The 26322-nt window shown below is 44.4% G+C and overlaps 2 protein-coding genes across 6 annotated transcripts in view; one reads left to right on the top strand and one right to left on the bottom strand.

The window, feature by feature from the left end:
• Positions 1–17253, bottom strand: part of GPCPD1 (glycerophosphocholine phosphodiesterase 1) — a 59889-nt gene extending 42636 nt beyond the window's left edge. The window contains exon 1 of one of the 3 annotated variants that reach the window (XM_079969848.1): positions 17074–17253. The gene's annotated coding sequence lies outside the window, so the exon portion shown is untranslated. Of the gene's footprint in view, positions 1–868; positions 1046–17073 lie in introns of those variants that run through there. The other 2 variants (XM_079969850.1, XM_079969847.1) reach the window with 2 other exon arrangements.
• Positions 1213–26322, top strand: part of CHGB (chromogranin B) — a 90769-nt gene continuing 65659 nt past the window's right edge. The window contains exons 1-3 of one of the 3 annotated variants that reach the window (XM_079969835.1): positions 1213–1313; positions 19913–20022; positions 24185–24369. In XM_079969835.1, the coding sequence (XP_079825961.1) occupies positions 24195–24369 (175 nt within the window). In that variant the 5' untranslated portion in view covers positions 1213–1313; positions 19913–20022; positions 24185–24194. Of the gene's footprint in view, positions 1314–19906; positions 20023–23672; positions 24009–24184; positions 24370–26322 lie in introns of those variants that run through there. The other 2 variants (XM_079969836.1, XM_079969837.1) reach the window with 2 other exon arrangements.

Genomic DNA, 26322 nt, shown 5'->3' with positions numbered 1-26322 from the left:
GAGGGAGTCAGCAGCCTGACCTCCTTGAGGAATCAAGAGGAAAATGTAACATTACAAAAATAACCATTTTGCTAGTTTGTGGTGGGGGCAAATATCTCAGCAACAGCAGCACATACAGAAAGTTCCATGCTCCGTTTCCATCCTCTCCATGGCAAGGCTGGGAATTATGGATAAGCCCTGAGTTAAGATGGTTGTTTCAGGCTCAGCGGGAGGAAGCTGCCTATTGTCCCTATTAGCAGGGGCAGTTCCAGCTGTCAAAGAAGGAGATCACAGAATCGCTCTTGGAAGACGCGATGATGATGATGATGATGATGATGATTACTATTACTACTATTAGATCACAGAATCGCAGTTAGATGGAAGATATTACTATTACTACTATTTATTAAATTTGCACACACCCCCTTCATCCAAAGATCCCAGGGCGGTTCACAACAGGAAAAGTGCCTCCGTGGGGCCATGTGGTATCTAACCCCACTGCAACGCGGGGATCTCCGCAGAGGATCAGAGAAAAACCCTCCAGGCACAGGATCGCTTTTCCCACGCAGGACCAGTCCTCCCAAACGTGGTTGTTGTTAAAGGGTGAGGTTTCTACACACACACACACACACAGTCCCAGCGGCCCATGTTCCGCCCCCCACGCACACCATGACGGCCGAGTACAGAGTTCGAATCCTACCGTTAGCTCGATGTTTTTGTTTGGGGGGGGAGTGGATTAAACCAACACGGGGCAGGAAAGGGGGGAGGCGGTCGTGGGAGGAGAAGAAGACAGGGTTCCTCACAGAAAAACGCGCAAAAAAAGGCGTAGGCGCCTCCCCACCACAAGCAGCCCCCACAGCCACGCGCGACCCCGTCTTCTGTGACTGACCTGCCCACGGAGAAGAGGCGACGGCGAGCCTCTTCCTCTCCCAGCCCAGCTCCGGCGAGGGTAAAGCCGGCGGCGCTGACGCCTGGCGAGCCTCTTCCCCTCCCTGCCTCAAACCGGTTACAGCCGCCCCGGCCGGAGCCGCCACCGGCGCAGCCGCCACGGGCGGAGGGGGGAGGGGAGGGGAGCGGAGCCGGCGCCCGGGAGCACGTGACCGGCCGCGGCCAATCAGGGAGTGGGAGAGAAGGGGTTGGGGGGGAGGGGAGAGAGAGGGAGACAGAAGCCGCCTCAGCCGCCCGCGAGGGGGCAAGCGGCGGTTTTTCCTAGAAAGCGCGGCCTTGGCGAAAGCTGAGGGGGAGAGAGGCGGGCAGGCCGGGCGGAGGCGGAGGAAGGGAAGGAAGGAAGGAAGGAAGGGAAGGCCAAGCCGGGTTGCCGCCGCCGGTTTCGGGTGAGGTTCGTCGCACGTTCATGGGCGCCTCAGACGCGGTCGGGTTTCGCGCCGACTAACCCGCTTATTTCCCGCCCCTCCCCGTGAGAAGAGCGAGGAATATTATGGCTACTAATATACAGTAATATATTGGGAGGGTATGTAATAATAATAACCAGTGCTCTTTCCCCCCTAAAACAATGTTTAGGGGTACTCTCGTTTTGACTCAAGGATATCATCGTTTTATAGTTCAAATGGGGAAAAATAAATACAGTAAATGGGCAAAAGTACAAAGAATCACAAAATGGTTAGGGGTGTTCGTCCCCCCAGAAAAAGCACTGATGATGATGATGATGATGATAATAATATCCAGGCTTACATATATATGTATATAATACACACACACACTTTCCTGCTCATGTATGGGAAGCTCAGGAGTGTGTGTATGTAATATGTATATATATATATATATATATATATATATATATATATATATATATATATATATATAATATATAATATATATCATATCTGTAAGCCCCTTTCAGTCCCTGTCAGAAGGGTGGATATTATTATTATTACACCCCCCCCCAATTTCCACAATGAAAACAGGGATGTCCTATTCCATAATCATAACAATAATTTTATTATTTATACCTCGCCCATCTGACTGGGTGGCCCCAACCACTCTGTGCGGCCTCCAAACGTATATAAAAATATAATAAAACATTAAACATTGAATGTTACTGTTAATTGAATTTGTATATTGCCTCTCCAGGATTTCAGACAGCAGTCTCTCCCAGAATGGGCATAGCAAAGAGGAGGGCAGCTGCCCCCCCCCCCCCAAATCAAGGAATGAAGCAAAGCAATGACACCAGAAAGTAGTGTGGGGGGGCACTTGCTTTGAAATGGCGACGTCTGACATCCCCACAAACAAATTCAAATGAATGCTTGTGGGAATGCAGGAAGCTCCCTTATAGGTACTGAGTCGGATCCAGGGGTGTCCCATTTTGCTGCCTTAGGCAAAGCGGGGAAGCAGCTTCCAGGGCTCTTACAAGACCTTGCTGGAAGCTACAACTGCTTCTCCTTGCTTTTCCAGTGAAAAGAGGTGCCCCTTAGATTCTGCCCCCTGAGGCAACCGTCTTGGTCATCCTCATGCACAGGCCAGCCCTTGTCAGATCATTTGGTCACCAAGCGGCAGAGCATATGCCCGCGCTGCCCGGGGTGGGTGCACAGAGTGCACCCCCAAAGGCGGGGGAGAAGGCGCCCTCCTGGGCATCTCAGAGGATGAGAGGGGTGGAGAAGCTGCCACCCACTCTCTTCCTGCTCTCTGCCGCCCGATCAAGCCTGATTCTGCGGCGAAGCTGCTGTGGCTGGGCGTAAGGCACTCCACAGCTGAGGAAGGTGGGTGGCATCGTTGCTGCCCACTCTCACACTCTCCTCCCCTGGGTCAAGTATGACCCAGGGGTGGAGCTGTGGGGGCGCCCCCTCACAAAATTGTGCCCGGAGGCCCCCCCCACGCTACGCCTCTGGGTTGACCTAGCTTGTATCGTCCACATCTCCTGGCTGCAGCTCTCCAGGATTTCAGGCAGGGGTCTCTCCCAATCTGTCTATGGCTCAATAAACTCTTCTCCCATCTCTGGTAGATGTTCTCCCCCATACCTCTGGTTGCACAGTGCTTGATATATTCCATATTGGCCAATACCCTATATCTATGGTTATTGTCATCCAGTAAATTGGGACGCGGGTGGCACTGTGGGTTAAACCACAGGGCCTAGGACTTGACGATCAGAAGGTTGGCGGTTCGAATCCCCGCGACGGGGTGAGCTCCCATTGCTCGGTCCCTGCTCCTGCCAACCTAGCAGTTCAAAAGCACGTCAAAGTGCAAGTAGATAAATAGGTACTACTCCGACGGGAAGGTAAACGGCGTTTCTGTGCGCTGCTCTGGTTCACCAGAAGCTGCTTAGTCATGCTGGCCACATGACCCGGAAGCTGTACGCTGGCTCCCTCGGCCAGTAAAGCGAGATGAGCGCCAAAACCCTAGAGTCGGTCACGACTGGACCTAATGGTCAGGGGTCCCTTTACCTTTACCTAAATTGGTGGCATCCAACCCTTTAAGGAAAGTGTTCAATAGATCATGTCCAAAGCATGACATGGCACCTCGCCCATGCACACTATAATACATATACAGTGGTACCTTGGGTTACATACGCTTCAGGTTACAGACTCTGCTAACCCACAGTTTCAGGATAAGAACGGACCTCCGGAACGAATTACAGTGGTACCTCGGGTTAAGTACTTAATTCGTTCCAGAGGTACGTACTTAATCTGAAACTGTTCTTAACCTTGAAGCACCACTTTAGCTAATGGGGCCTCCTGCTGCTGCTGTGCCGCCGGAGCACAATTTCTGTTCTCATCCTGAAGCAAAGTTCTTAACCTGAAGCACTATTTCTGGGTTAGCGGAATCTGTAACCTGAAGCGTATGTAACCCGAGGTACCACTGTATTTGCCCCCTTCCCCAGCAATATACTTGCCAAGACCATGTTCTGTGCTGTTGATCTAGAGCCAATAGAGAGCCTTCCTGTCCTGCAATTAAACCCATGGCCCTAGAATCTTAGAATTGTGTAGTTGGAAGGGATCCCAAGGGTCATCTAGTCCAATCCCCTGCAATGCAGAAATCTGTCAAGAATTGTCTCAGTTCATTGCTGATTATACCTACTTATATTAAAATAAAAAAGTTTCAAATTGAGAAAGAAGGCAGATGGAGAAAATCTATTGAGGATGCATCAAAATAAGCAATCTTTTAAAATATTTTTAATTGAAGAACAAGATTTAATAATTAAGAAAATATGCATAAGCAAAATATATCCTAAGTATAGAAAGAAGTTTATATCAGCTGCCAGCAAAGAGAACCATTCAAACAAATAATAAACTGAAAAGCTATTGCTTTCAACTAACGAAAATGGCCTAATATATTTTTCACTCCAAAAGGCAATAAAAATCACGCATTTTTCAATAAATATATTTTCATACCTTCTATTTTCTCTCATTTGGTTATAATATGTAAGTTTATTCATACCTATGGTGTCTTGTATAGAATAAAAGAGTCCCTTGAGATATTAGACAATCCCTTAATCAATGAGTATAAATCTGTCTTTTTAAAAATAAATAGTTTCTGTATATAATTTGTGTTTTGTCATAAACTACAGGACTAGCGAGTCTTTGCACTACTAAGTGAAGGTTCCGAAACAGAACCAAGTCTTGAATGACGTAGGAACCAAAGAGCTGGATCCTCCTGCTATAACTATCATGGATATCTGTCCTAACTTCCTGATCAAATTATAAATGCTTTGAGGTTTCCCCAACCTTTCCTCATAAGCATCTGGTGCTACCTGTTTTAAGAGGCAATGCATTAGTTGGACTAGAGATCCAAACCAGTATCAACATTCTTACCGTAAACCAAAATGATTTAACTACTTATGCATCACACCCAAAGCATCTCAATACAGAATGTAACTCATACTGTTGGCATTGGTATGCTGTATGCCGTTTACAAATTGCATGCAAATGTTTATTTCAATGTGTTATTGAATGAATGAAAAATTCTGGTTTTCTGCTTCCACTTTGACAAAATATGGAGCCAGAGCATTACTAGGAATTAATAAATCTGTCAGTTTTGGTTTCTCTCAGTTCTTCAGTTTCCCATTCTTAAGTTCAGTTCACATCATTTTGTTATTTTTAAAAAAGGAAAAAATTGGAGAAGTGTGATTTTGAAGGATAGCTGTGTTTCAGTTTGTACACTGCTTCAGAAAGAATGAATTCGGTTTGCATTAAAATGTGAACCAAATTAATTTCTTCCCTGCCCTGCTTGTTCGTCAGTTGATCTTCTCCTCCCACCCAAACTGTTTTAGAAGCTTATATGAGGCCCTGGAATCTGATCTGCAGGTTTGACAGGTCACCCTAGCAGTGATGTTAATTAAACATAAAATGAGACACAGGATATAATAACGAGTGCTGTGGAAAATTAATTAAAATGCATCTCACTTTAAAAGGGATTTTAAATCTGAAATGATGGATGTTGGCCTCACCCAATTATCAGTCCTTGAAAAACAAGAATAATATGCTGCCTTTCTCTGTATTGCAAAAAGCTGCTTTTGACAAAACAGAATTGAATCCCACATAAGGATGCCAGAAGGGATCCATTTTAAATAAATTTATACATGCATTTTGGCAGTTCCAACCCAGTCAAGCTTTGCTCACATTGAACTACCTCTTACACCAAGCCATTCATGAACATAAAAAATTGTCTTCCATGAACAGAACAGTCACATGCTTTGGCCTTTGCATAGTTATTGACTAATAAATTAAGTTATGTGCAAGAGGTTGGGGAAAGGGCTTTTAATATCTAGTGTAAAGGGACCCCTGACCATTAGGTCCAGTTGTGACCGACTCTGGGGTTGCGGCGCTCATCTCACTTTACTGGCCGAGGTAGCTGGCGTACAGCTTCCGGGTCATGTGGCCAGCATGACTAAGCCGCTTCTGGCGAACCAGAGCAGCGCACGGAAATGCCGTTTACCTTCCCGCCGGAGCAGTACCTATTTATCTACTTGCACTTTGACGTGCTTTCGAACTGCTAGGTTGGCAGGAGCAGGGACCAAGCAACAGGAACTCACCCCATCGCGGGGATTTGAACCGCCAACCTTCTGATCGGCAAGTCCTAGGCTCTGTGGTTAACCCACTGCGCCACCTGCGTCCCTAATATCTAGTGTAGGATTTTCTAATTGGGCTTGTTTAGTTTTTGACCAAAAAGGGTAGCAGTGGTTTATATAGCCTTCTTCTATTGACATATTCTTTCTTGAAAAGAAGAAAAATGGAGTTAGAAAATGACAATCAGATTAATAGTGGCAAGCGTTTCAGATGTTGGGCCATTCATCCCACATTTGTATGGATTTCTGTAGCTCTGGTTGTGAAGCAGTGAAAACAAATAAGTTTTAAATGTTATGTGTAACCAAGAATCCAAAGCAAAATCAATATGGGTGAATAATAAAAAAAATTCTGGAAGTATTCAAAAAGATCTGCAGCTTTCTAGTATGGTCACATACTGGAAAGTTCTACTTGTTTTAGCTCTGATTGCTTCACTCTAAATTCCTGAGATCTTTGTTTACAGTGTAGTATTGCTAGGGTAACAAGTAGCCTTGCAAAATAGCTGTATAGTATACCAACTTCCTGCAGTGTTGTGGTTTGTCAGGTCTTTGTCATGGACTATTATAGCAGCTCATAAAATGAGACTGGCAGGCAAATGGCACTTATTTATTTATTTATTTATTTATTTATTTATTTATTTATTTATTTATTTTAGTTATGAACTGGCTTCCTATTAAACATCCTCCCCGAGATGATCATGTTTTGAAGTGGATGGATAGGAACAGGAGGACAATTGCAACTCATGCTTTTCAGTGATCCAGACCATAGGATAGATACCACAGTCTGCCAGCACAATATTTTGTTGCTGGGGGAAATGCAGGCCTTTGAAGGTTTTTCATTTTTAAAAATAAATATGCTCAGAAATTAGGAAGCTGATTCAAGAAATCCAGAACTCTCATTATCATCAGGTCTTTATCGGGGGAAATACTGTTTTCCCCAAAACTCAAAGCAAAATATTTTGTTGTTTGGAAAATGTACCAACAGCATGATCATTTCTCCCCTGAGAGATGGAAATGGTGTGTGAGTGGTTGCATAAGGGTCACGATGACTTACTGAACACTGGTCGTGCCCTTACTTAGCGCATGACTTTACTTGGATGACTTTAAAAGAGATTAAATTCGTGGAGAACACAGCTATCAATGGTTACTGGTCATGATGGCTATATATACTACCTCCAGGTTCTGAAGTCCCATCTAGATGTGGCCAAGAGAAACTGCAGCTGTTGCACCAGCCTAAATTGATGAAAGTTACTCCTAGTTACAGAGGCAACAGTATCCAGAGCTGTATCCAGGAGTTGCCCCATGAACACAGCCCTTTAGAACTGCAGGGAAGATGAGCATTGTTAGCTGTTTTGGCCCAAACACTTTGATGTATAGTTTGCAAGGGAGAATTTAGAATACAATCCAGCTGTCTCTGCAGTCATTTGGATTGGATCACTGAAACCTTACAAGGCAAATGGGTTGTTTTTCTTCTTTTTGCTGAGAGACTATTGCATAACAAATCCAGGGAGTGCTTGCTTCCCAAACAACTTATTATGTGACCTTTGCATGAAATGTAGTAGAGGAAAAACAACAAAGGCGAAGTCTGCAGTTGCTGATTAACATTTCCCTTTTATTTTGATGGTGTCCATATCTGCTATACAAATCTGTCCTTTGTTTCATCTGGTGCTCAGTTTTGGTTTGCACACACTAGATGGTGTGTCTGTGTGATTGGGGAGGTATAGCAAGAATTGCACTGTTTTCTTCTTTAGGTGAGAGCGAGTGAGCAGTAGAAAGTCTCAATAGTCCTGCTTTGCTTTATACCATACAATCTTCTGTCTTAATAGCTGTTTTTGTCTTATTCTGTGGTTGTAATAATTTGTCCTGTCCCACCATCTCTGCCCAGTGGACACGCCCCCAACAGTTAACACCAAAGGTTGGGCAGAGCTGACGTAAAAAGCAAAGCAAGGATACTGTTTACCTTAGCTCTATTGATTTTTTTTCTTGTGTCCACCAAACAAGAGATGGAGGAACTGGACAAATTGCAACCACAGAATACAAAAACGCACCAGAAAAAACTTGCAGTGAAGACAGATGATTATAAAGACCTAAGCAAAGCAAGAATATGATAACCAAATTCAAAGGGGCAGTTGTTTCAGGTTTAACAAACCCTTTACTGTATATGGGGAAGAGCCATAGTTCAGTGGTAGTGCATCTGTTCTGCTTGCAGAACGCCCTGGCTTCAATCCTTGGCATCTTCAGGTAGGACTGGGAGAGAATCATGTCTGAAGTCCTGGAGAGATGCTGCTAGTCAGTGTAGGCAGTACAGAGCTAGAAGGACCCATGGTCTGCTGGCCCCATGGAAAAGCCAGGAGTATGACGTGAACTGAGATGATACAAAAGTGGCATCACTTTAAACTATTTAATATTGGGAGAAGTTTTCCTAGCGTATGCTTAAATGGACACCGCAGAGTAGTTTTAATGCCTGTTGTAGTTTCCATCGTAACAGACTGAATCTGACAGGCTTCAGTAACAGGCAGCTTTTTAGAAGTGGCTGCTCATTTCTGTTAATATTTTACTGGTAGGGAAAACTATCACAGTCGTGAGATGCAGAAATGATTATGGCTTAGACCCAAATGTGCCCTAGTGCAAGCCGAAGGCATTTTTGCTTGCTCAAGGGAGGGCCCCCAATCCTGCAGCACCTGCCCCCAATTTCTGCAGCACCTTATTCCACTCCCTGGCATTGCACTCCAAGCTGTTCTAGTGAGCCCCACAAACCTCAGGAACAGATTTTCACAAGGGGTGTATGGAAGTGGGAGATAGGAAAGCACTGCCTTTTTAATGGAGCTCTGTCTGCAGTGGCTGGAATCCAAGCTCAAGCAGAGATTTCCCCAACCAGAGACTATCATTTCCTCTTGTCTCCTTCGTCAGACAGATGCCCAACAGGTCTCCTTTAATCAGTTTACTAGTTTTTATAAGTCTGTGTCATCTTGACACTTCAAAAAAAGAAGACCTGGCACAAATCCAGTCTTTTGATAGTGCCTACAGGCCTTCTTAATTACATGTGGGTCCTGTATCAGTATGACTAATGGCTAGCATAACGCTAGGGTAGGAGGCTCCAAGAGACTACAGTAAACAGATCACCAGGAGGATTTTGGAAGAGCCTCAAATAACCCTGAGACTACTGATCAGCTTGATAAGACTTGTGTGCAAACCACACCATTTGTTTTCCCCAGATCCAATGGTTATAGCCGGCTGTGGAGGTGTGGCTGACAGATGGGAACATTGCCTGTTCTGATTCAGCACTTTCATCTGCTTGTTCTACTATGGAACACAACTTCGGTTCTCGTTAGTTGTGGGTCAAAAGGTGGAAGTGATATGCACAGAATACAGTGTAGCCATCAAATGAACAGTCTGTCTTATTAAGGCGGCAATCCTCACCTCACTGGGAGTAAGTCACACTGAATTCAACAGGATTTACTTCTGAGTAGATGTGATTAGGACTGTTACCTAAGTTGCCATGAACACGACTCCTTTAAGCAACTATACTGTCTTCTCTAGGATTGGAATGTAGGTTTAGGAGTATTGATTTTTAAACAATAGTGAATAAATCACATACTCCAAAGCAATCTCTTCTAAGGCCAGTGTGATTACTTTGATGCAGATGGTTGAAGATTTTCAGGACCAGCCTATTATCATTCTGTCTGTCCATCTTTCAAAAAATGACAGTGTCCTGGGTGTTCACACAGGGGGCCCTAAATGGTTGTGTAGGAGAAAAATAAATGTGTGAGAGTGGGTTTGAACACCCATTTTCCTCAATGTCAGCCAAATAACTGCAGGTGATGATGATGATTTTATATATTTGCCGCCCATCATGCTTCTATATATTATCCCTGGCAACAGAGGATATTGTGCTGGTGCTCAGAGTGCCAGCACAACACTTTCACACTTTTTTCACTGCCACACAGACTAGAAATATTAGAAATGAAAGGCAAGGCAAAGCTCAGGGCAGCCAAATTCTGTGCCAGATTCTTTGCACAGCATTGGCAGAGATGTTCAGAGCAACACACAGCCCTGAATGTTGGAGAGCTCTCAGCATTTACTCCAACCCTTTTAAAGGAATAAGCCTTGGACTCTTTACATCAAACTCGATACCACATTATTCTTTCAAGCAAGTATAAAGATCCCATAGTGGAGAGAGAAAGCTCAGTTGTATACCAGTGCTGGCAAGTTCAGTTTTCACATCTGGCATTTCTTGGGGGGGGGGAATCATTTCTCTTTGTGTAGCTGCAGGTGTTCAGTGAATTCATCTTAGCAGTCATTTTAATTTGAAGATGCTAATAAGTGCACTGTTGGAGCTCTGTTATGCATCGTTCCCATTTCATCTAACTAAACTGAGGTTTTTGATAAGTGTGCATTATTTTGCCAAGGATCACTGCACAACTGAGCCTCATGCAGGCATCTGGCTGGCCACTGAGAAAAGGATGCTGGACTAGATGGGCCAAGCCATCTGAAATGGTCAAGGAATCACTTAAAGCAAAAGCTTTTCAGTGAGGGAAAGGACCCTTGTTACTTCCCATGTGCAAATCAGTCCCAAAGTCAATCAATCAGTCATTTTATTTACATGCCGCCTTTCCAAAGTTAAAACCCTGCTGAAGTTGGCTTGCAACGTATAAAAATTACCATATTTTTCGCTCTATAAGACGCACTTTCCCCCTCCTAAAAACTAAGGGGAAATGTGTGTGCATCTTATGGAGCGAATGCAGGCTGCGCAGCTTTCGCTGAAGCGAGGAGAGCAAGAGGGATCGGTGCGCACCGATCCCTCTTGCTCTCCTGACTTCAGGGATAGCCGCCCGAAGCCTCCTGAGTGCAGCGGGAGGAGAAATGGAAGGGGCTCCGTTTATCCTGCTGCTTCGCTGAAGGGGCGCTGTGTAGAGAGGGAGAGCTGCGCAGCGCCCCTTCAGTGAAGCGGGAGGAGAAACGGAGCCCCTTCCGTTTCTCCTCCCACTTTGCTGGAGAGGCGCTGAGCAGAGAGGGAGAGAACATTTTTTTTCTTGTTCTCTAAAACTAGGTGCGTCTTATGGCCAGGTGTGTCTTATAGAGCGAAAAATACGGTATGTGACTACAAACATAAGAAAAGTAGTCATAATCAATAAACAAAACATCAAAAAGTACACAACCAAACTGAACAATTTCCACATAAATCGTAACAAAGATACAAAAAACCCCAGCAAGAACAGCAACAACCCTCCACAACAAACCCTGCTAAACAATGTTCCAGCCCAAGATTTACCCACAGCCAGAAGCTTCAGAGTTACTCTCCTGACTTCTGTATTGAAACACTGCCTACACTGTAGAGTTCTGCTAGCTCTATCATAGGCTAAGTCTTCACTTGTTTTATGACTTCCACCACAGAAGGTTTTTTTTAAAATGTCTGAGTAATGTTGCAACAGCCTTTGCTGAAATTTATGCAAAATTTATGCCTGTTCTTACAAAATGTGGTTGATAGCCTAAACTTGTAAATGATGGAAGCTGCGTCAAAAGACAACAAACCAAACAACTGAGACTTTATTTGGGTCTGAGCTCAGAGGGGCCTTAACCTGAGGGCCAATTTGCAGAACCCTTGCATGCTGATGAATGTTCAGTGTTGGTGTTAAGAAATTATTTTGCCTTTTAGCACAAGGCTATACCAAAATGAAAGAGTTATGCCCCTTGCATGACAGCTGGGATGGAGTCCTCTGGCATGGCACACCAACAGCATTCTGAACAGATCCAACAGCAGCAGGGTCCATAGAACCAGAAGGTGGGAAGCCTCTTAGTAAGAACTAACTGCTTCTTATACTACCTCACCAGTCCAATGGTGCAGGTGGTAGGCCATTGAGCAAAGGAGCAGAGCCCACTTTCAAGAGACTTTTGGCTCTTTAAGAGTCTGCAATTGTCCAACCAAAATGGTAGTATACAGGAGAGGTGGACAACAGATGGAAGCTCAAAAACCCTCCTTGGTGCAAGTTGCTAGCTCAGAGCTCTCTGTGGTTGTTACCTTACTGTGTCCTCTGGGCTCCTCCTTGTGACCAGAAGAGGATGCTTGGCCAGGTTGCATCAACGATAATAAAGCTAACTTATGGTTTAACTCTCTGTTTGAACAAGGCCGAAGTGAAAACCATTTTTGAAAAGTAAACAAAGAACGTTGAACACCTCGCTAAACATTGCTGGTATCCTGGGATGGGAGATTTCCATACATTTCTGTTATTTTGCGGCCAACTTTTTTGTGTGTCCATGGGGGTTGGGAATCTTTTTCCTATGAAGGTTCCTATGAAGAACCATTGCCCTTCCAATGCTGAGCAAAGCCAAAATGGATCATGTAAAAATAATAAAAACTGAAGAATAAATATGTAAAATGAGAAAAGTTGTTCAAGTTCCCTTAATTTACATTATTTGATTGAAGAATTCTTTTTGGGGAAGAATTTGGATTAACAAGGTGCAGGATTGTAAGATTTTTGCCCCAGAATCGTTTAAACAAGGACATAGTGCAATTTGTTTGCACTGAGAATAAAACCATTTTGAGGTGGGGGTTTTTAAACAATCAATCTGTATATAAATGTTATGAAATAATAAACAAATAAATAAACAAGTCCCCTAACTACATTCCTTAAACCACTCCATTAGTATCCCGTCTGCTATTTAAGTGGGCAGCAAGCATACAGATATATTAGGTTAAAAAGTGGAGGTGAGGAGCAATAGGTGCCTCACCCACTGCCTCTAAGGCACATCCTTCAGCTCCCACTCCCATTATAGACCTCCTACCATTCCCCTGCTACAGCATTCCTCCTCTTTGTCCTGCCCTCCCTCCTCCCCACTTTTAAAATTTTGTGTGCCTGCCACTTGTTTATCGAGATACTTAGAATAAAAACAGGCTCCCCAATTCCTGTGTCATTAACAACTGGTGCAGTATATGCATTTTGCAATCGGGAAATCTGCTCTATTTAAAGCAGGTGGATTTCACAGTTCCTTCCTCAGCCCAATTTCACAATGCATATTTGAAAAAGGAACCACTTCTGCAAATTACTGTCAACATTTAAGGTGTTGGGTTTTCTTAAAGGCTGCCTGCTGAAATAGACTCTGAGACAAACAGATAATATTGCAATAATATTGCTGACTGTGGACCCAAGAGGACAAGCCAAGTTTCTGACTCATCGATTGACTGTTCCACCCAGTTTTAATCCTTGGCGAGAGATGCCAGTTCTTTTCTGCTGTTTGCTTAATGCATAAGCGAAGAGAAAGGTCAGAAGAACCACAACAAAAATCTTTTTTTAAAGACACTTTATGATTATAACACTGCAATACAAATTCACTTTATGTCACTGCAGTGCAGTGGCCATTTGCTGGATCTGTAAAATAGTAATGGCTTTCCTAATCAGCTATCTAATAGGTATGAAAAACACATACTTACATCTGCGGAAATGTTTAATCATAAAATATCAAGGGGCAACCTTCACACTATTCAGTTTTGATCACTGATTGCATGAAGTAAGGGTAGACGATGTGGTCTCCCATCAGCTCCAGCCACAGTGTGGCCAATGATCAGACATAACAGGATTTGTGATCCAAAACTTCTGGACAGTACCACAATAGCTATTGCAGACATAAAGGCTCCCTTCACTCTATTTTTTTATTTTACTTTCTCCACTGAGCTCAACACTATATCAGGAGCTGCACCACTCCTGCTGCTCTCTATGAAACAAACACAGCTGGAAGCTGGAGTAGAAGTGACATGTGACTAGAGCATAGGCGCTCCAATACCATATTTGTTTCGCTGAGGCTCACAGCTAGCAGGGGAAGAAGGCAGGTGAGGTCCAGCAGGATCAAGCCCAGTCCATCAGGCAGGAGTCAGGACCCTGGAGGGCTCCCAGTGGGTCCTATTGAGTTTGCTGTGGGAAACTTACCTCAATAGGAAGCTGATGCCTTATAAAGGCATTGTTTTTACATCAAAATAAGATTATTGTACTAGCCCAAAACCATGTTAAATTCCATACAGTGAACATTCAGTTTAAAATATAACTCGGACAAATGCAAATAAAAACAGTAAACAAATAGATGTGTCTTCAAATGGCAGTGGAATGCCAATAAAGATGGGCCTCTTGTTTTTCAGCAGGGAGCGGATCCCATTGTCTCTCAAGATGGACAGGTGCCAACAACAGGGCACCCCATAACACCAGTGCCACCAGTAACAAGCCCATTTCTGTGTTTCTACACGCCTGTTCTGTAGGGCTGTTGCTACCCTAAACAGGTAGGCTGAAGGTAGTTTGCTTCAAATTACTAGCTTTCCTACCACACCTGCACCATAAAACAAACAAATGCTGCTGGTCCTAAACTCTCATGTGCTTAGACACATTCTGCTTTAAAGTACCAATTTAAAAAACAAGAAAACTTTGGACACCCATAGTATTTGTTGCATGTAATATCCTTTTTTTTTGCCTGGATAACTATAGCTTGAATCTTTGGGACTTATACTGGTTTGGCTGGTTTTTATCAGCAAGTTATTGACAATGCGTGACTAATCAGCTCAAGGATAAATATTGAGTTCAGATTAGAGTAGGCATTTTTTTATTAAAATAACCCACAGCACATCATTGTAAAAAAAAAAAAAAAAAGATGTTAAAAATGACAGGCCCAAAGTCAACACACTGTGAAGCTGTAATCTTTTTCATTTTGACAGGCTGATTGCTTAATTTAGGTAAGTGCTTAAGCGTTCTGTTTAAAATGTTTCACAAGCAATGAGCACAGTCACCGTGTGAACTTGAAATTGCCTTGTATCTGGTGCAGAATTCACTATACAGTACTAGGAAACTTTAGAAGACAGAATAACATTCCAAAGTATGGTCAAGGTAGCTTAGATACGCATTCACAAAATTCCAGAGAATGTGTGTTCAAACCAGTTCCGCCATATCAGTGGCTGCATTTGAATGTAATGCTAAGCTGTGGTTTAATGTTACTAGCCTCCTCCTGAGCCTGCATGCTCCACCTGCCTCCTTTGGCATGGCATGAGGAAAAGATCAAAAAAATTCGCTCCAATTTTAATCCTTTTAGTGCATTGTCCAAACACAAACAAGCTGTGGCTAAACTACAGCCAGTGAAAATAAGACAGCTCTGTAAATGATGGTTTTAAGTTACTTTATCCCCCTAACCACAGTTAGGAACATAAAACAAGCCTGCCAGATTGGGCCAATGGTCCACCTTATTCAGCATCCAGATCTCACAGTAGCCAACCAGATCTTAAGGACGGCTTCATTAAGGCACCAGGTGAAAATGTTTTTCTTTAACCAGGCCTTTGGCCGATTAACATTCTAAGTCCTTTTAAATGTATAGTGGGAGTGGGGTTATTGGTTTGTTTTTGTTTTTATTATGTATTTTTTGTTCTCATACTGTATTTTTATGTTGTGAACCACCTGGTGATCTTGGGATGGAGGGCAGTATACAAATTTAATAAATAAAATAAAAATAAACTTTATCTTTTTCCTCCGTCATTGCTGGTTCGAAATGTCCTAGGTGGCCCCAAAAACTTTAGTTCTACTGAAATGGTCTTGTATATCTGATATGCTGCTGAAACCTAGCAACCGGGTCTATTTATTCAAGCTTGAATGTAGCTATTATTATTGGAACCTGATTGTCAGTTTCCTGTGACTCTATTCCATACCATTTCCTCCTCCTGTTTCTGTACTTACATATTTAAAATATTTTTATCCTGCCTTTCTGTCTGAAGACACTCATGGTAGCTCATAATAGGATTTCCTGAGCGTAGACACACATAGGACTGCGAGTTTAACACAATCCTGTGCACATCGACTCAGAAGTAAGTCCCATCCAGTTCAAAGGTGCTTATTCGCAGGTTAGCATGTGTAGAGCCAGTGGGGTGTAGTGGTTGGCGTGTTGGACTTGGACCTGGGAGACCAGGGTTCAGATCCCCACTTGGCCATGAAGCTCACTGGGTGACCTTGAGCTAGTCATGGCCTCTCAGCCTACCCACCTCACAGGGTTGTTGTGAGGAATAATGCATAGCAGGAGAACCATGCATTTATTTGTTTATTGTTTTTTAATATACAGTGGTGCCCCGCAAGACGAATGCCTCGCAAGACGGAAAACCCGCTAGACGAAAGGGTTTTCCGTTTTGGAGGTGCTTCGCAAAACGAATTTCCTATGGGCTTGCTTCGCAAGACGAAAATGTCTTGCAAGTTCCTGCGGGTTTTTCCCCCTCCCCCCCCTTTTTCTAAGCCGCATATCCGCTAAGCCGCTAAGCCGCTAAAAGCCGCTAATAGCGCTAATCCGCTAAGCCGTCAATGGGCTTGCTTCGCAAGACGAAAAAACCGCTAGACGAAGAGAATCGCGGAACGGATTCTTTTCGTCTTGCGAGGCACCACTGTATGCCTCCCTCTGAAGGTCACTGGGTGGTTCACAACATAAAAATACAAAATAATAAAACAAAATACATAATAAAACAAAACAATAACCCTCCTATCGTATGTCATCTTGAGCTCCTTGGAGGAAAAAAGTGGGCTATATTTTATAGTAAATTGATTTAAGAATGCTGCATTATTTTACAGTTGTTAGCCGCTCTGAGCCCAGCTTCGGCTGGGGAGGGCGGGATATAAATAATTTATTATTATTATTATTATTATTATTATTATTATTATTATTGATTAATAACAAAAATAATAATATTGGATTTCAGTCTTAAGAAATTACATTATACAGACAATAATAATAAAGAACGGAAAGCTTGTTTGCACTGGCAGACAATGCGTGCTTCTGCAGTCCGATGCATATCTTCCGGGGTGCAAAGCCCCGCTGAACAGGCTAAAAGTAAATTTCGGCGTGCACATGCCATGCTTCGGAATGCAAGTTGTCGGTGCTTCTGCTTCTCTCTATTTTTTTGCAAACCCCCCCCCACCCCAAAAAAACCAGCCCCCCCAACAAGCGCTTTCTAACTGTATGAACTCTGTAAGGATTTCCTTCTTGAATTCCACTCCATGCCCGAACAGTTCCCCCGCAAAATTATGCTTCAAGTTTTCCTGTAGTACCAATAATAATAATAATAATAATACCGGTTGACACCACAAATTTCATCCTCGTCTCTTGCTGCACCTCCTTTTCGTCGCGCCCTCAACAAAGATGGCAGCGTTGCCTTATTCTCACGTTTAGAAGCAGGAAGGAGGGATTAGAATATCGGGCTGTTTCCTCCCTAGCCGAGGAAGCATCTGCGCAAGTTTTATTTTTATTTTTATTTTTCACTCTTAATCACCACCACATGGAGCTCTGAGGCTGAGGGGGAAAACATTTATGTCTTTTGCTTCTATTTTGGACACGTGTGTGTCCGCCGGCCACCCCCCCCCCCCAATTTATGCATTGTTTCCCGTGACAGGTCCCGAGGCGACTAACAACAAAAACATTTAAAAAAAACCACCCCATCTGTAATCTGTATAAACACCATGCGCTGCTGCCACTCCAACGAGAGAGAAAACAAAACATCAGCAAAGACCAGGAAATCCGGTCTGCAGGCAAATGAACTATGCAGCCCAACATCGATTGCTTTTTTTGCCTGCGTTTTCTCGTGCCTCTGCTGTTTCAGGAACTGCCTGGCTGGAGGTGCTGAGCCTGCGTTGTAAGTCAAGTAGAAGGGGGTCCGGCGGAGGCTCGCCTTTTTGCTCCTGGAACTCCACGTTTCTTGTGAGAAGCAGATCTACCAAGGAGACACGTGTCAGGGGGAGGGAGCGCGCTTGGAGGGCTTGGAAAGGGGAAGCCGTCGGGTTTCCAGCTGATCCTCCTAGTCAAATGCCGTAATGACACCTCAGTACGGGGTAGTCAGCTGCATGTTGTTTTTGTTGCAGGAGATTAACTGGGCTGGTCTGAAATCCCTCCGGAATTTCTCAGCATGGTTGGACTGTGATCACGTGGGCTGAAAGACACGTGTTTGTGTGTGTGAGAAAGTTGGCTAGAAACAAAGCAACTTTAGTGTTATAATTTTATTTCTACGGGCTAGAAGAACATCTGACATAATAATAATAATAGTAGTAGTAGTAGTAATAATAATAATAATAATAATATTTGGACGCAGGTGGCGCTGTGGGTAAAAGCCTCAGCGCCTAGGGCTTGCCGATCGAAAGGTCGGCGGTTCGAATCCCCGCGGCGGGGTGCGCTCCCGCTGCTCGGTCCCAGCGCCTGCCAACCTAGCAGTTCGAAAGCATCCCCGGGTGCAAGTAGATAAATAGGGACCACTTACTGGTGGGAAGGTAAACGGCGTTTCCGTGTGCTGCGCTGGCTCGCCAGATGCAGCTTTGTCACGCTGGCCACGTGACCCGGAAGTGTCTCCGGACAGCGCTGGCCCCCGGCCTCTTGAGTGAGATGGGCGCACAACCCCAGAGTCTGTCAAGACTGGCCCGTACGGGCAGGGGTACCTTTACCTTTACCTTAATAATAATATTTAGACTCTGCCCATATTTAGACTCTGCCCACTCTGGCTCTGGGTGGCTTCCAACAGAACACTAAAATAGAAGAACCTATTAAACATCAAAACAGGGCTGCCTTCAGAAGTCTTCTAAATGTTTGGTAGTTATTTTTCTCTTTGACATCTGGTGGGAGGACGTTCCACAGGGCGGGCGCCACTACCGAGAAGGCCCTCTGCCTGGTTCCATGTAACTTGGCTTCTCGTAGCGAGGGAACCGCCAGAAGGCCTTCGGAGCTGGACCTCAGTGTCCGGGCAGAACGATGGAGGTGGAGACGCTCCTTCAGGTATACTGGACTGAGGCCGCTTAGGGCTTTAAAGAAGACTTTTGTACCAAGGCGTATTGGAAGGCTGTTCTTTGCAGAGCAAGGAATTCCAGTTATTGTGTGGTACTTAATTTGCCTTGGGCTCCCTTTTTTTGAGTGAAAAGCTAGGTGGAGGGCTTGCTTGCTTGCTCAATTTACTGCCTCGATTTACATCTGGCACCATGGACCCCATTGTAATTTAGATGGTGTTGGTTGTGTACAAAAAACACTCCCTGCATCTAGAAAACCAGAATGTCAGAGAGAAGGCTACTATACTAACCTTCAACCCTTCTCCACGTATATGATTTTTGTTTTAAAGGGGAGGCTGTTAATGGAGGAGCGTTTATTCTGTTATGTGAGTCTGCACCTGCAGTCTGAATTTTGCTATAGCTCAGGCAGCCTGCCTCTAGTGGGAGCTAGGCCTAGCTAGAGTTGCTATAGCTGGTATGCTACAGTCATTTCAGCAGACCTAGAAACCGTTAGGGTAATATTGTTATGCTCACCCCATGCACCCACTGGTTATCAACTTTTCCACTCGTCAGTACGCCTTCCTGGACCATTTTGCCTGCAGCTTCCCCAACGGAAGATCTGCCTGGCAACTTTGCCGCTGACCTAGGAAGGGGAATTTGCAGTCATTCTGGCCAAACCGCTATCACTCCTTTAGAACAATATTAAATTGGTATGATACATATTGCAGAGCTTTTCTATAGCAGCCAACGTTGTGCCTGGGCTGAGTAAAAATAATCTAGTTTTACAATTGACTGGGGAGGCATCTATTCAACATTAGGGTATCAACATTCTGTGTATATAACAGATTTGTGGTAGGGGGAATCTCCACAGGTGCAGCTTGCCATGTCACAGGGCTTTCAAGGGTTTGGAAAATTGCACCTCCTTTAATTTCCTTGCTCCAGCCAAGCGTGCAGAACATATTTATGCCCTTCTAATGACAATGAAATACTAATTTCCTGTTTTAGCAGTCCTTTTCTGTGCTTGGTCTTCAGACTATGACAAATCATATAATGGGTGCCAAGAAGAGACTATACATGCGCACATATAACATTTGGGTGTCTTGATTACTGTCAGCTCAGATGTTTAGGGTACACAATCAGTAAGTGTTTTGCTGTCTTCCAGGTTCAGCTGTCCATGATTGAAAGGTGTCCATAAAAGAGAACTTTCCTTTCTGACAAGAATAGCATGGTCTCATGACACTAAGGATCACACCCCCCCCCCCAGTGATCCTGGCACGGGTGAGTCTAGACAGAGCCTTCAAATTTTAATTAGTTCATACATGTCCTTACTTTGTTGTAAAGGTAAAGGTAAAGGTACCCCTGCCCGTCAGGGCCAGTCGTGACCGACTCTAAGGTTGCACGCTCATCTCGCTCAAGAGGCCGGGAGCCGGCGCTGTCCGAAGACACTTCCGGGTCACGTGGCCAGCGTGACGAAGCTGCATCTGGCGAGCCAGCACCAGCGCCGCACACGGAAACGCCGTTTAACTTCCCGCTAGAAAGCGGTCCCTATTTATCTACTTGCACTTAGGGGTGCTTTCAAACTGCTAGGTGGGCAGGAGCTGGGACCGAACAACGGAAGCTCACCCTGCCGCGGGGATTCGAACCGCCGACCATTTGATCAGCAAGTCCTAGGCTCTGTGGTTTAACCCACAGCGCCACCCGCGTCCCTTACTTTGTTGTAAGGTAAAGGTAAAGGTACCCCTGCCCATACGGGCCAGTCTTGACAGACTCTGGGGTTGTGCGCCCATCTCACTCAAGAGGCCAGGGGCCAGCGCTGTCTGGAGACACTTCCGGGTCATGTGGCCAGCGTGACATCGCTGCTCTGGCGAGCCAGAGCCGCACACGGAAACGCCGTTTACCTTCCCGCTGGTAAGCGGTCCCTATTTATCTACTTGCACCCGGAGGTGCTTTCGAACTGCTAGGTTGGCAGGCGCTGGGACCGAGCAGCGGGAGCGCACCCCGCCGCAGGGATTCGAACCGCCGACCTTTCGATCAGCAAGTCCTAGGCGCTGAAGTTTTAACCCACAGCGCCAACTGCTTCTCACTAATTTAGATTGGGGGGGGGGGGCAGCAACAGCTATGAGGAGGACCCAGTCCCATTCAACTACATATGCATTTATAGACGGAGAGCAGTTATGTTTTTTTTGTAGGGTTGAATGCTGGTTGATCAGATGTGTTAGCCATTTCTGTTATGGAGGACAAGATGTCCATGCTTTAAGCATGAAGCACAAACAGCTGACCTTGCTCCTCCACTCTTGGGAATGCTATGAGTCCGCGGGGACTGATCAGCAGATTAGAACTGTGGAAACGCCCGCTTCATGCAGCAATATATCACTGATTTATTCCTGAAGGTGATTGTCTTCTTTGTCCTGGACTTGATAAACACTAGGGCATATGTGGACTTGAAGCACACAGATGCTTTGGAAAGGTCACGCTGTGCCTGGCGCCGTGATGGTCAAGTTTTACTCCGTCTGTTTATTTCATTCCAAAGAGCATGACTGGATTTCTTGGAAGGCGGCTGTTTGCATGACAGGTGTTGTCAGAGCACGCAGCTAGCTTGTTTGTCTTTGGCAGGTTTCCCGGAAGAACAGTCGAAATGTCGGAGCAATCTTCGCCACTTCGGTGTGAGCAAAACGAGGAGCTCTTCAAAAACATTAGCTCCAGCTTAGATTTCCACGAAATCAGCTGCTTTCCAGCTAATCCCCGATCAGCTTTGTGACCATTTTCTGCCCTGCTTCTTCTGATTCATGTGTCGCTTAACTTTTCTACTTCTCTCCTGTTAGAGAAGTAGAAAAGGCAAGTGAATGAGATTAAACCATGATGATTTGGTGACTGCTGTTCACAGTAGGCTTTTTTTGAATTGGCACAAAAACATTGCTCAGTTAAACAATCCTTTTGTGCTGATTTAGTTTAGTTCAATGAAACACAAAAACTGGGCAAAATATTCATTGAGAAATGGCTGTAGTTTATGTTCTCAAAAAACTGACCACCTGTTAATATAATTCCCAGACCTGAGAAATCATATGAGCACATGCTGCCTTATGCTGACTGTGACCATTGGTACATCTAGCCGGGTATTGTTTGTTCTGAATGGCAGCACCTCCTCAGAGGGTCTCAAGCATAGATCTATCCCAGCCTTGCTGCCAAGCCTTTTGAGTGAAGAACCTGGTAACTGAACTTGGGACCTCATGCATCCATGTATTCACCCAAAGTTTCACTTGTCAATAACTTGCTTTTCCTGCCTCACCCCTGTCCCTGTTCTCTAACACGGAAACTGTTCTTATTAGCATTAACCTTGCCTCCGTTCTCTAGGTCAAGTAAACCGATCATGTTCTGATCAGAAAACTGATACTGTGGAGTTAACTAGCAAGTGTGATGCAAAGGGCAAGTTCAACAGCATTCTGTAGAAGCAGACACACACACAATCTGGAACCAATAGAAAAGATCTCTCTCTGTGTATTTATTTAAAACCATTTTTGTTTGTAAGGGTGGAGCGGGTCTAACAGAGAATATTGGAACCCCTTTTCACCATACCAGACAGTTGAAAATACAAAAACACATGCAGGTGTAATGCTTTCTCTAAGCTAATTGTGTAAATTGTTCTCACTTGCTTGACAATAGCAATGTGCTGGAAAAGGGCTCTCTGGTGTCGTCTTCTCCGACTTGGTTGAATGTCACTGGCATTGTAGCACCCCATGTCTGTATATTCTCAAACACAGGGGTGACATAATACAGCTATGAAAGATTTACTTCTGATGTGTAAGTTTATTCCACAAATTCTGGCCACTGATTCCCACACTTCTAAGGGGCTCTGCTAGGGCAGCATAGTTTGTACCCATCTATCCGTCCCAGCATTCAAACTATGAGGAAGCGCGCTCACACTTTTTGTGATACATTCTCCCTACTGTCAGCAGTATGATTCCCATGCATGTTTTTTGTGCCTGCACTAGGGCTGCACATAATACTTCAGTGTACAGGCTTTTCCTACTTTGAGATTGCTCTTCTGGAAAAGTTGTGGTCCTCCAGATGTTACTCCAGTCGCTCATACTCCATTAAAATATCCCTTGGAACAGATAATTCATCCTTATTTTCTTTTTGGAGTTAGGTAAAGAAATTATTTTGAGTAGCTGCCATACATATTTTGATCTTGGCTCTCAGTTTGTGCAAAGCGTGGTTTGCCTGATAAACTTGATGGCTAATCAGGCGTTTTAACAAATGGTGCATAGTGCTTTAAAGCCCAAACCACCAGTTGACAATCACAATGCCTGAGAGTAGATTCTTGACCTGGATGCAAAAAGATAGTTGTGTAAGTATTAGGTGGACCTCTACTGAAAAGACTCTCGGTCCGGTCACCCTCCATTTTTCTACCAGAAGAGGCACTCAGAGAAGGGCCTCCAGTGGTGACCTAATGGCCTGCGCAGGTTCATACAGGAAGAGATGCTCCCTAAGGATAAAAGTTATCCAATAGAAGCTGCTGGATTGTGTCTTTAAAGATTTGGTCCTGCACATCTGTTTGGAATTATTTTATCAAGTTATGTAGTCCCTTCTGGTGTTCCTCAGCTGAGTCTGCTTAGAGCAGGCATGGCCAAACTTGGCCCTCCAGATGTTTTGGGACTACAACTCCCATCACCCCCAGCTAACAGGACCAGTGGTCAGGAATGATGGGAACTGTAGTCCCAAAACACCTGGAGGGTCAAGTTTGGCCATGTCTGGCTTAGAGGTTCCTCTAAAATGCAGGACTGGAGAGTTGCCTCTCAGCCTCTCCTGTGTAGCACAACTTGCTCATCATGATGTCAGCTCCTCCTTTGCTGGCTACTTTAATTATGATGTCAGCACTGCTTCTGAGCCTCTGGGTGGCTTTATATGCTGCATGGCTGAGCCTCTGAATATCAGAAAGGCAATATGCATTTCCAGTGTACTCTTCTCCCTCCCACAAAGGAAACAAAATACTTCAGTGCTGCCTATGGACCTCTTACCACTGGAAGTGCTTTATAGCATGTTTCCAGAATGTACCGTACACAGTATTCCCCCAACAGAGAAAACCACCAGCTTTGTATCTTAAGACAATTCCAAGCTAAGATATGTCAAGGTGGTGTTCCCATGCGAAGAAGCCCATAGTCAGCATAATAAATCTCCCAGTTTGCAAGTGGGGTGCTGCTTTTCAGTTCATTCTACATTTACTCAAAATTGGAAGACCGGCTGAGTTCAGTAGGGCTTGCACCCAGGTATGTACCGTATGTCCAGGTCACTTCATTGAAACAGGCTTGCTTTGGAGTATTTCCCCCTTTCTGTTTTCTAATGGGTGGAGTGGAATACTACACAACATCCTGAAATGAAAAAGGGGGCTGTGAATTGTCAAAATAAATCTAAAGAGCAAAATCAATTCTTGCCTTTGTTTCAGTGGTCTTGCCATGGAAGGAAGCGAAGCGGCATCAAGCTGCCAGTCTGGAGAAAGCAGCTTCCTGGACATACCATGCGTCATAAGTGCAGAAAGTTTTCTGCTGAATCCCAGAACTGGGAGAAGTGATGAGATTCTCAGTCCTGCTGGCACATTTGTTTCTCCGGCATCCACAGAAGTTGACACAGGTACAGGACCATCACTGATATTACTCTCATTGGCACTTATGTTCCCCTTCCCCTGCCCAGAATAGCCAGGTAGAGAAAAAGACACACTAAGGCACATTTTTCTGATACTAGGCAGCTGTCAAAGAGTTGGGATCATTACACCTTTTAATTCAAGTTTAGAATTAAGAACATAGGAAGCTGCCTTATACCAAATTGGACCATCAGTCCATCTTATCATTTTCTTCAGTGACTTGCAGTGTTTGCTGCAGGGTTGGAGACGGGGCATTCCCAGCCCCAGCCATGCCACTAAGCTATGACTCTTCCCCATAGGGGGAATTGTCACACAGCAATGCTGGCTTAAAGTTATATTTGTGCCACAAAGTTCTGGGTCAAGTTGATTTGGCTACTTGCCTTGCTGAGTCATTCATTCCCTGCTTCGTGTCTGGCAAAGGTGACTTATTGCAATCTCTTGTGCTATCTCATTCAATTGTTCTCTCTTCCTGGGCAGAGGACTATTTTGGTGGACAGAGGACCGAGTTTAATATGAATCGATGAGATCATGTCTGCAGTTTCAAAATAAGCTTTTAGATTAAAAATCTTGGTTGGAAATAGAAGTACAAACCATGGCATAAAGCTCAGGGGTTTTTTTGTTTTTGTTCTAAAAAGGAAACTCTCCTCCTGCTTCCTGACCGAAGCCTTTCAGTCTGTGAATAAGTAGAAGAGCACCCAATAGAGAGTTGTCCACTTCCCTCTGGAGTCAACCAACAATTGGCCTTTCTATTTGTAGTAGCACACCCCATGTCACAAACACCTACCAAGGATACATGGTGGGAGGGTGGGGTGGGGGAACCTGCTTGGGGGCTTGGAAAGGGGTTTCTAGTAGCTCCTAATAGGGAAACATAGCATCTCAAAATAGGGTTGTCATGTGGCTGTTGTTGTAGTTACAAGAAAGCAACCACAGTAGTCTGAAATCCTTTGGAAATTTCTCAGTGCAGGTGGAATCCAGTCACATGGTCGGAAACACAAGTATAGTGGGAACAGACTGCTCTACTTCCCTTGAAGTGAATGTTATTTTTGCCCACCAAAATACTGTCAAGCAGAAATCCTCAAACTCAGCTCTCTTGTGTTGTGGGCAGTAGATGCCCCAGCTCTGTTACTTCACATGCCGTAACTAGAAAGGTCATGTTGGGATCTGGCATCCTATGCATATGGGATTATGACACCTTCCTTGTAGTCATGCCAGCATTACTCTCACAAGCCGTGCCCATTTCTGGGATACTCTGTGTGTGTTTTCTTTTAAACTGGTCTAAAACGTATTCTGCTCCAGTTTGACAGACAGATACACCTGTTACAGTGCTGCTATTTGGTGTATTTGGTCTTGCAAGAAGTTTGAGTATACTGCTGTCTGCTTTCTGTTTTTTGCATTCTCTTTATTCTACAGTGCAGGGGGCAGAGATAGACTTTGGCATCTCACTATGTTGCATCATGTGATGCTGTCTGAGATCACGTTGTGATCCGCCATTTGTACTTCCTCTCTTACATATTTACACAGGCGGTTAAAATGGCATAATTGCCCTCTTAGAGTCATAAGGGTGTGTGAGAGTGTGTGTGTTCTGTTTATTACCTTAGATTAGACCAGGATAAGCTATCCTTGTCTGTCAGAAGTTAAATTCCTTTTGCGCTTGCGTATCATAGACGTCATGTCAACTTCTGGTTTCTGGCTCCATCCACATACTAATTTAGATGGGGAAACTAGTGGCAGGCAGAAGGTTGAACCCCTTTTCTGCCACCACTTGCTGCTCTAATCCAATTTAGATTTCCACTCCCTGCAAGCTCCTACTGTTCAAGTAAAACTTAAAAAACAAAATATCATGTGTCGTTTGACCCTTGAGAGTGGATAGGTGGTATTTGCTATAGGGTAATTTAAATATCCAGCTATTGCGATCAGCTAGAGATAATAGAATGGCTCAGATT

This window comes from Podarcis cretensis (genome assembly GCF_951804945.1).
Source record: "Podarcis cretensis genome assembly, chromosome: 3".
NCBI lineage: Eukaryota > Metazoa > Chordata > Lepidosauria > Squamata > Lacertidae > Podarcis > Podarcis cretensis.
The sequence above is the reverse complement of the archived record's forward strand: the minus strand, read 5'-3'. Positions and strand labels throughout refer to the sequence as shown.